Below are 11,543 nucleotides of genomic sequence, written 5' to 3' on the forward strand. Positions count from 1 at the left end.
TTAAAAAAATTAACATTGGCTTTATTGGGACCTTCCCCCTTATTGGCCTTTTGTTTGTATATTATATTTCACAGTCTCAATTTATGTGTGTGTGTGTGTGTATGCACGTGTTGCTTGTTCTTTGTTTTTAATTTTTCTTTTTGTTTGTGTGCTTATTTTGTTTTAGTCTTGTTATTTATTTTTTATTATTTGCCTATTGGCATGGGGTTTGAAGGGTAGAGAGGAGGATTTGGGAATAGAAGAGAGGGGGGAACCATAGTCAGAATATATTGTATAAAAATAACTTTATTTTCAATAAAAAGTAAAATTAAAAAGAGTAAAAAAAAAAAACCACCCAACATCTTCCTCCACTGCCAACTGCCCGTTGCACATCCACAGACCTTATCAAGACCTGGCTGTGAACCCTCTTTGTTTTTGAACCATTTTTTAAAGGAAGTTGCAATTCCCTCTCCTATCCCGTCTCCTATGGTCCCCCTCTTCCCATGGCCATCTCTACATCTACAGGCCTAACTTCAGATCCCTCAGCTCACATATGAGCCACCTGTGACTGGTGAGAATCTCCCTTCTTCTGTCTTCCTCTCTATCCACTGCCAGCTCTACACCCACAGGCCTTGCTCTGCACCTGTGGTTTGGGGGCCATCTTTGTCCGGTCAAATTTAACAGCTAACCCACCAGATTTATCTGCTCTAGCTCCAGTCATACAGCTCCTATACTGGTTTAACCTAAGGTATGACAGACTTTCATGCCAGACACACAACCAAAGAAAGATAGCCTAGGCCAAATCATGAGAACAACAATAATTTTTATCTAAGTAATTTAAAGGAAACATGAACAAACCCTTCATTGAACTTCAAGAGGCTGACAATAAATGCCTGAGTTATTTCCAAGACAGGAAAAATATGTGGCTGAATGAAATGACTAAGTTAATTTAGGATTTGAAGACTGAAATCAATAATGAGAGAGAAACATTGAAGAGAACACAAACTGGAAGGAAGATGGAATTAAAAAAAAGATGACTATCTCTATTAGGAAACTCGGGGGAAACTTGCAAATATAATGAACCAAGTCAAGGCAGGATATCAGGTTTTCAAAGAATAAACAGTAGATTGAGACCAAAGAAGCATACTTCCCTTACTTTTCATGATTGGCTGTAACACAATTGAAGTTTGCCTTTTGATTTCTTTCTTTTGCTATCCAAACTGGAGTGTTTAAGATGTATGCATGAGAATTCTATGGATGTGGTAACAACTACCACAGATTCAAAGGCTTGAAAGAACCCTTAAGCTCTGCAAGCCAGGCGATTTTGAAAGGACAGATTGTTTGGAGCAGGGGACTCCAGGAAAGGCTCCCTTCCTTTTTCCCTAACCTAGAAGCCACCTCTGTTCCTTTGTAGTCCTTTTCTCCACTTCCAGAATCTATCCATCCAATTGTGCTTTTCGTGTCTCATATTATTTTTGTCCTTCTCATTGTCCTCTCACAGTGAACCCTTGGTCCTACTGAGAACATCAGATTATCAAATGTAATCATCCCATCTCAAAATTTTAACAACCCAAGAAGCAAAATTCAATGCATAAAATTAGATTAATAGATTTAGGATATTACAATGATATCATCTTTGAGTAGCCATTACCCAGCCTACCACATCATACCCATTTATATCAGATTTTGATCTATTTCCACACAATAAAGTTCCATGAAAGCATATATAATATATAAATAATAATGATTACAAATGATTATATATAAGTCATGTACATATTTTATGGGTTGTTGTATTTTTAAAAAAAGTATTTAATATAAGTGAGATAGAAGCCTAAAATAGATATTTGTACTCAAGATGACATTAGTAAGCTATATTTATTTGATTCCAAATGTGTTACATTCTTAATTTCCGTGGTAAATATAAACTTAACCACACTCTGCAGAAGATAAGAATTCTAAAATCAGAAATCAACACCTGCAGATTTTGTAACATTGCACCTGTGTGTTTTGAATGAAAAAATTAACACCATATCACATGCTATCTTTAAACACTAATAATTTTTATTTTTAAAAATAAAAAACCTTAAATATAACTTAGTCCTAATAGAAAAATTCAAAGCTATGCTAAGTTTGCATAGTTAAGAGTAATAGTGTTCCTTAGTTAAATAGCTTCTGTGTTAATGAAACGCCACCAAAGAGTTTTTATTACTAGCTATGAAAGATTTCTCCTTATAAATATACATATAATGAGGTTAAGTATAATCGTATTATCCTAAAGTTGTGATTCTTAGTTTGTATTACTAAATATGTGTGTGTGTGTGAACAGCCCTAGTTATATACATCTATATCCTCAAACAACTCATCATAAAATAGGCATAGTTTGAATTATCTTGCTAATTATCTAGTTTAGGCTTTATATTCCTGGCTTCCTTTGGCTCCTGTACATTTGTAGTGTTTCTTCCTTCCGGTGGTCTCTCTGGGGTCTCAACTTGGGCACAACAAAACCAAGAGATGTCCTTGGAAAAATAAGTGAGTAAATAAGTATGTTCAGGAGCCTTGAGAGATTTTCTCCTTACTTTTGAAAAAATCCATGATGAAAGTAGAGAAGAAAGCAAAAACATAAAAATCTAAGACTGATGCAGCAGAGAAATCCGGTATCTTTACTATGTTGTTCTTTTGACTGGGAGCATCTTATTTCCTTTCCATTATTCATGTCTCCTGCATATCTATCTGCTCAGGTCAGTTACTTTTTTTCCACATACGTTCTTTCAGAGTTCATAACCAATGAGAATGGGGCCATGTTCAGAGGAATGCTTCCAAAAGCAGCAGTATTCATTGATCGGAATTTATTCACTTATGACTTTACTTTTTTCTTTTTTATTTAAATTAACTTCTCTCCCTCATGGCTAAGGATTGAATCCAGGATATTTAGCAAGTTACCCAAGTCCTGTACTACCCAGCTGTGCACTTAGCCTGCAAATCTTTTCTTTATTTGCAGACCTCCCTGTGATTTTCAAGTATTTCTTATTTTTTCTTTCTTAGAGATAGGAAGTTTAGGGAAATAGAAACTGAATGTTCCTCACTTTATTAAGCAATACTGTATTCTGCTCTAATGATTCCCTTCTATTGCTTTTTCTTAGTTCTAATGAAGATTTCATAAAGGGAGAAGCAAGAGAGATATGCTGGCAACAGAAACTAAGACTAGAATGCACTGGGTGCTGGAAAGCCAGGGGAAGGTATTTGTTTGTCCTGAAGGCAGTATCAAGACACTCACAGTTCTTGAGCTGAGGTGAGGGGCCAAAGTGGTAGTTACAGGAAAACAACACAACCATAGAACTCATGCTTGAGAAAAAGAGAGAAACTGAGTGAAGCAGATTCCTAAATAGATACCACTTAATGCCTGAGTGCAGTGTAGATATGACTTTCCCACAAAGGCCTGGCTCAGGATGATGTGCCTGAGAGTGTAAGGAAGTCAGTCAGCTTCTGCAGTATCACTAAGGCAGATGAGGTACAGACCTTATGGAGCTTATGGTAGAGAAATAAAACATGAGTGAGGTTTTGAGGTGAGGGGAGACTTTTAAGAATTGATAGTAGCAAAGACAGTGAAGAGAAGGAGCTTATTGGAAGAAGATAGAGAGTAAGTAGAGAAATTGTTTTAATCACAATATTTTTGCAACACACACACACATATGTATATGCAGTGCTAATTGGAAAATCCTGGATTGAGTTTCACAAAGTAATTGTCCTGATACGGTTTTGGAGTTATCCATGTAGAACGGAGTGTGCAGCCTTGGGAAGACAGGCTTTCCAGATGAGCGAGTACAGAGGAGAGGGGCGATGAAGCTTGAAACACGTGCTGCCACATCCGCTTTACTGTCTTAATAACAACACTGCCTGAAATTCTACTGCTCATGATGTACTTCTCATGATCTGTTTGATTTTCTCTGTAACATAACTTCTTTATGAACAAAGATTTAGCTATTGTTGTAGAACACCGTACCTGTACTTCAAGGCCATGGAGTGGTACGTAGCACATGGTAGGTAATAAGAAATATCCAGTGAGGGGCTGGGAATATGACTGGGTGGGTAAAGTGCTGGCTCTGGAAGCTTGTGGACCTGAGTTCTGCACTCCAGCACCTATATAAAAGCTGCATGTTTAAATCTGTAATCACCAATTGGGGGATAATAGATTCATCCCTAGGACCTGTGGTTCAGCAAGTATAGCTAAAAGTGGTGAGTTACAGGTCCTGTGAGGGACCCTGTCTCAAAATATAAGATGGAGACCAGCTGAGGAAGACACTTGATGGTAACCTCTGACTTTTACATGTACTTCACAGTCAAGTGCACTCCATCAAGCACATGCAACTCTGTCTCTCTCAATATCACACACACACACACACACACACACACACACACACACACACACACACAAATGCATGGGTGCATGTGTATGCCTCTTCCCAAGACACAGTATCTAGAAAATGTACCAAATGAATGAATAAGTAACTGGATGAAAATGTAATATTTTTACAAATAATTCAGTTCTTCAAACTGTCTATAACATCAAATAATTTGCTTGGCCAAGGACAAATATTTGATTAAATAATACATTTTAAACAAAGACATATTTTATTCCCCCCCCCCCCCCAGGTACCATTCTGACCTTGTTCTTTGATGTGTGACTTTTCACATGTGACTGATGTCCTTCTGGTCCTTAGAGATTCTTTTTCACTTTTGTTCTCTCCCTTTGAGAAACAAAATAGATATTGTAGTTACTCTAAAATAAAGTTGAATGTGAAATGTCACTGTTCTCATTCAGTTATGTAATTATTAAGACTGAACATCTATCTGTGATTTCCTACAAATCATTATTTTTGCCCCAAATAGATATTCTTGGCCTTGCTACTGAAAAAAATTACTATTGAATCAGCTTTGACAATCTTTTTTTCCCACAATTAACAAGACATTTTTTGTCAAAGTTTCCCTGGCTCATAGTCCTCCCAGGTTTGGTCTTCACATTACCCTAGGGTTTTCCCATGTTTTTAGTGGTAAAATTTTAAACAATGGGAGAAGGTAGCAGTTTCATCCCATCATCACTAACTTTGTTCTCTTCATGGTTTTGAATTTGTCTGAATATGTTTTTCTAGTCTTCCAAGTTCAAATATAACTCCCAAACACCATTATCCTCTCACTAAATATGTATACACAGAATATGTAAATTAATAAGAACATGGCTTAAACAGTACTCAACCTTGAGTTACCATGTAAAACTGTTGGGCAATCTTCACATGGCAGCATTTATTAGCTGCCACTAGTAAACAAAGGATGAGACTCAAGGCTGACTTAGGAACATAAAGAACATACCTGTGCTGTGGATGGCCAAGACTGACTACTCAGGTGAGGGCCGTGATCCTTCTCCATCCTCCCTTCCATAGGCTTCACTTTGTTGAATTTTATTGTCAGTGATTTAAACATCTTCTCTGTGGCAGTTCTGAAAGACCTCTGATTTTATGACCCTGTATCTTGAAGTGGAGAGATGTACTTTGTTTTCCTTTCCATTAGTAGACAAGCCAATTAGTTGTTTAATCAGGATTTTGTTCTGGTTAATTCCTACAGGCGACTCACAAGCTAGGCAGGGCTTTGGCTTAAAAGCAGTAAATTACTTCTGCTTGGGTAATTTGAGCTCTGTTTATGAACTTTGGAGAATCAAAATGCCCCTGTGAATAATTTAAGTTGAGAGGATTAAACAAGTGGATTTGAATTGTTTAAATATGATCACACTGCCCATTGACTGTTTTCTTCATTTCTAATTGTTCACCTTCCTATCTGTACCTGATTTTAACAAGGGAATATATGTGAATGACTAACAAATGAAACATGCATGAAGGTTCTAATTTAAAGCATATAATTTACTTTGCCAAAGTGCCCATTTCTAGTCATGAAACATGACTTTACTATTAAGCTTTCTTTAGTCTGTTCATTTAGTGGGTTGAAAAGCCAGTGTAATCTAGTCTTTGTGTGTGTGACGATCCAGTTCTCAAGCCTTTTGGGAGTCAGAAGTGTATGATCAAGAATTGATAGAGAAACTTCTTTCTCTGTCCAGAACCCAAGTTTTTTTATTTTTTGATGTTCTGTGCTATCAAGTGCTTTCTTTGGTATATCAGGTTATAAAGTTGTACAATTGTGCAAGTTTTTTTGTAGTTATCACTGGTGTGTGTGTGTGGCCTGCAGTCAGAGTCATGGTCTCTCACTGAACCTGGAATTCATAGATTCAGCTTTACTGACAGCAAGCAAGCCACAGGAGCCATTTTGTCTCCACCTCCCACACACTGAGATTTTAGGGCAGGTGAGTGCTAATGTGTCTAGGTATTTCTTGCGTGTGTCGGTGAGTCTAAACTAAGGTTCTTATTCTTGTATAGTGGGCACTTTATGGGCTGAAACATCTTTGTTTGTAGAGTCCACAGATTCCAATTTCTGATAACCACATATTCATGAATGTGGGGTCATCCACTGGGGAGCGGGCAGCCTACAAGTGACTTACATCATTAAAGAAAGCAGGCTTTCTCTTTCCCAGAAGCTAACAACTGCCAATAGCTTCTAAACTAGGGTTGGGTGACTCATGAGTCCATCCTCGCCACGCTGAACTGTAGACTGGCTTGATCTTGTGCAGAACTCGTTCAGGCAGTGTTAACTAAACCCAGCAAAGAGGGGATTATAGATATTTCATTTATGATTGAGCACTCCATGAATTCAGAAAGGCTCTAGCAGGCCTATTCATACCAAACATGGTGCCAATAAGTTTTGCCTTTTACCTTTCTCCTCCTTGCTAAACCATTAGATTACATTTTAAAAAGCTAACCACCAAGATCTATTCCCTTATTTGGCTACCTACTCATTCCTGAGATTGATTACTGAGGTTCAACTATAAAAGGACATCAAATTTCAGCAATAAAAAAATATTTTTTGACTAATCTAGTTAAAATACCAATCTGAATTTGCCAATCTATCCTAGCTCATTCTAACATAGACCACCATTCTTCTTTCCTCTTAACATTAGTATTTACTGCTGTTTCTGCCCAAGACATATTCAGCTACCTTGTCTCTGCCTCGCTTAATAAAGGGTATCTTTGAATTTGGCTTGTGCTTGAAAATTGGTGCTTGGTTATGGTCTGTGTCTATATTGGGGTCCAGAGGGGAGCTCTCCTAGGTACATAGATCCCTTCATTTACTCTTTGGATTTTGACCAATGGTGAATTTCTGTGTAAACTCTTGTCTTCTGCATACACAAGCACAAAAAGTTTTCTGATGAGGTCTGAGATGAGGGGCATAGATTTTGATCATTGGGACTGTGTATGTGAATCAAGGTAAGCCTTTTCCCAGCAACAAGATATTTAAGTTTTCTTTTAAGTTTAAATTTTGTGCCCTCCCTACCTTCGGAGGATCTTTCCAATGAGCAAGGTGAAGACAAGGGGAAGGACAAGGGTTTGGAAGGATTGGAAGTCAATGTGAGTATAAGCAGTTGTCCCTCAATATAAATCTGACCATTTGTCTAATTCCATCAGCTTGGCAACTCTTCAATTCTAAATTACAGCGTCCACATTTCTTGCCAAGAGACTCTGGCCAGCTATCATTGCCTGTTGCCTAACTCTCTAGTTTCATCTGTGGCCTCTGCTTTTTGCTCTCAACACCTGCCATAATAAATTATTATGAATTACTCTTTTTCTTCTGTTTATACCTGTTGTGGTTTAAAAGTGAAATTTCACCCATAGGCTCATGTTTTGAGCACTTGTTTCCCATCTGGTGGCACTATTGGGGGAGACCATTTCTAGAAGGTGGTGTCCAGCATGTAGAGGTAGGTGCTGGGACAGACCTTTGAAGGCTACTAACTTTGTGCTTCCTGGGCTGTTGTTGGGATATGCTCAACTACATCTCACTCTTACTACTACAGATAAGGCTATTCCCCACCCCCACAATGAACTGAAAACCTTGAGCCATGGTAATCTTACTCTTTTCACATGTTTTGGTCAGTTATTTGTCACAGGTGTAACAGTAACCCTTACAATGCCTTGCTTGGCTCATATGGCTATTTTCTATTTCTGTTGTTTCTCTTGTTTATCCTACTGTAGCTGGCTGTTTTCTTCTTTCAGCTCTCTTTCTTCTCCTCTCCTTTAGCCTGGGAGAATGGATAGACAGTCTCTCTTTCCTCTCCTCTCCTTTACCCTGGGCAAATGGGTAGGCAGTCTCTCTTTCCTCTCCTCTCCTTTACCCTGGGCAAATGGGTAGGCAGTCTCTCTTTTGCTGTACTATCACACCTTGTGTCACACATAGATATAGTTATCAATTCTCATTTTAAAACCACTTCTGGGTCCTCTTTTTGCTATCATTCTGCTCACTTCCTCTGGTGATGCTTTGGCCTCTTTTAGCTCTTTGTGTTTAGCTATGTCTTTGGGATAAAGTGGATACTCTCAGAATATTTCTTGAATGAATGATGGACACTGATCCAGATCATCTTTCAACTGTGGAGTAAGAATAAAGGAATTTTCCATAGCCAATGAAGAACAGAGGAACCAGAGAGATGTCTTTGAAACTGAGCAATTGCTGTGGTCCAGTTTCTGCTTTCCAATGCACGCAGAGCAAGTTTCATGTATGACCAACTGTATATCTCCACCTGAGCACCTGAAACAGCAGGAACTCAAATGCTTATTATACAATAAGGTTATATGATACAGTAAATGAAAGACTTAAAGTTTAATGCTTCCAGAAAATGTTTTGTTCTCATCTCTGACAGAAAAGCAGAAAGCCTCAACCTACCACTGGCAAGGAGACAAAAGTAACTTGAGAACTACAAGAGGCAAATTAGCTCCCAGTGGAAACATCTGAAATCCTATCACTGATGAGTCCTTAAAGGAAAGATAACATTTTTCAAACAAGACTCCTAGTAAGTAAAAACCGTGTGGTGGATCCTCCAGTACTGGTCCAGATAATCTCATATAAGTGGTACTTAAGTATGTTAATACCACCAATATAAAAGTCACCATTCTATTAATCTCTTTTCTTTCATTTTGAAGAAGCAAGAAACTCCTGCCTATTTTTAATGTAAAGAAAACTTAATTCAACTAAAACGTCACGATGGTCAAGCTTGGCTGATACTAAATTACTGGTTACAGTAAACGTAGCACTTCCTTACCACCTGATTTATACTTTCCCATTATATCACTATGTGTCCTTTGCTTACCATCTCTGGTGTCTACGACATCACTTGTAAGACAGGCCACTATTTAATTAAGCTTCTTTTAGCCCATCTTCTGTAGGAGGAAGACAGTTGACTGGTTTCAACCGGTTCTGTAACCCAAGGGGAAATCTTCTGGGGCTAGTTAATATGAGCATGCGCACTGCTAACTTTCCCTTCAGCCAGCCTAGAGTCAGTCTCTGCAAGTGGTGACTGGTGGTATCAGGAGACCAGATGACGAGAACCAATGAGGAGCAGACAATACAGCTTTCCTGATGACCACCCCCCTTGGGCCTTGGCAGGAGGATACAAAGGCCAACCCCACATCCTCAATGAGTCTACTTCAGCTTCCCACCTAGCTCTTGTAGTCTCTTACCCCAAGGGGTGGCCCAGAGGGACTGTCACTGCAATACCGGTTGGCAGGCCTTAGGGTGGCTCAGGGAGGAAGTACCTGCCACATAGGCTCATGTGGGCTGGTTTGGGCAGGGCGACTGCATTTTGGGTAGGCTGGTCTACAATTTCTTCTACATCTCCCAAATCAAGCAGAAGACTGCCTTACCTGGAATGACTGGTAATAAAAAGAAAATTAAACCACCAAAGCTGTGTTCCTTCAAAGAAATGCAATAAGAACACAAGCGCTAAATAAAGCTGAATGCTTCAGTAAATACAGTATCTTAAATGTCACTAAAACAACTGAAGTTGTGTTTGGATTTATGACTTTTCGGAAGATTTAAGCAATTCTCTGAGATTCCTCTCAGTAAAATTCAAATATCCTAGCTATACTTTCAAAAGAGAAGAATAACCACCGAGTATAAAGGAAATAACCAGTTAACAGTCCATAACCCCCCAAATGACTGACGAGAAATAAACAAGTCTGTTTATTGGAATGGTATCTATTTTTAGGAAAAGCAAATAAACTAATAATAATTCTGAACATTGAGTCATGAAAATTCACTGTACTGAGGACATACTCTTAGTAAGGCAGGAAAGGAAGTGATTAAATTGTGAGTGCTTTTTTTCAGTAATAAGTATTCAGAGGAAAACAGCATTCAATTCTATTTCAACTTCATGTGTGATCCAAGTTTAGGGAAGAGTATACATGGTAGTATATATGGTAATTGGATATATTATTTTGTATAAATTGAGTACTTAATAAATATTTTTCAATTTGTTAAACAATATTGACCAAGACAGAAAGAGAGAGGGGGACTGTCATCACAACGTTCACAGTAGAGGCATGTGAGCACTGTTGTATCAGCCTATATGAACAGTAACCTGGTCTGTCTTTGTGTGAGTGTATTATTAAACAGAGAAGGGAGCTTTGCTGAGGAGATCTTGTTTATGATTGGTTTTGAAGATAGGGAATTCTCCTAGCAGTTGGGACAGAATGCTTCAGACAGAAATAGCATCCAGTCAATTGAGGTATCATTGTAAGAAGCAATTTCTGAGGCCAGCAAAATATACCCACAGCACAGATTTGTTAAATTGCAGCTCAGTAACAAGTAAGAAACACACACACACACACCACACAACTTTGCTTATATTATATATAATTACAAATCAGATCACTTTCCAAAGGGGACCAAAGACACTTATTTTAGGTTCTTTTTGTTTTATGGGGTTAGTAACTGCTAATTTTAGATGAAAAAGTAAGTTCTCAAATAAAACTTCTTACTACATTAAGATTTTTCTTGACTTGATGGCATCGAATATTTAATGAAACTTAAATCCATCAAGTGGAGTTATAGAAACTGATAGTCAAAGAAACATATACATACATCATAAAATATGTATAACTCTTTTTAAAGTGTTTGTCATGGTGATTTTTGTGTAATAATAAATTTAGCATATTAGATTTTTTTCTTCAGTAACCTACAGATAGATGTGACTACATGTGAAACAATTCAGTAGACATGGGGAATTTAGAACACTAACATGATTTTAAATCTAGTACTTCGCAACTAGAAATGCTTTCTGTTTTTTATTATAATATTTGAAGTTTTAAATTTATAATTAAAAAGTATGATCAGCAAGTATAACAGATATTAAAGATAAAAATTCCTTCAGGAAATTAATAGCTAGTGGCATCTGTGACTAATGAATACTATATTGGTTTAGGCTGTGACTAATAAAATAAATGTTTAGAAAAAAATCCATATGTCAGTATATTATGAACAGTAATCATGTTGTGATGGATTTGTTCCATGAATAAGGATGTTCATTGTTTAATAAAGTTGATGATTAGCCTGTTTTAGTATTTACTACCAAGTAGAAACTATCATTGCCTTTTTGTTTTCATCCAGTAAGCTAACTAAAAACATTTTAGTTAATT

General features: G+C 37.5%; 1 protein-coding gene across 1 annotated transcript in view; it reads right to left on the bottom strand.

Annotated features, from left to right (window-relative positions):
• The window catches only part of Cngb3 (cyclic nucleotide gated channel subunit beta 3), a 129,925-nt gene extending 124,468 nt beyond the window's left edge, over nucleotides 1-5,457 (bottom strand). Inside the window, exons 1-2 of the mRNA XM_050165855.1 lie at nucleotides 5,347-5,457; nucleotides 4,646-4,727 (exon numbers count right to left, since the gene is read on the bottom strand). Coding sequence (XP_050021812.1) covers nucleotides 4,646-4,727; nucleotides 5,347-5,457 — 193 coding nt within the window. The remainder of the gene's footprint in view (nucleotides 1-4,645; nucleotides 4,728-5,346) is intronic.
• Between the last annotated feature and the right edge of the window lie 6,086 nt (nucleotides 5,458-11,543).

This window comes from Alexandromys fortis, unplaced genomic scaffold (assembly GCF_014885135.2).
Source record: "Alexandromys fortis isolate MF-2015 unplaced genomic scaffold, M_Fortis_MF-2015_v1.1 scaffold_18, whole genome shotgun sequence".
Classification (NCBI taxonomy): domain Eukaryota; kingdom Metazoa; phylum Chordata; class Mammalia; order Rodentia; family Cricetidae; genus Alexandromys; species Alexandromys fortis.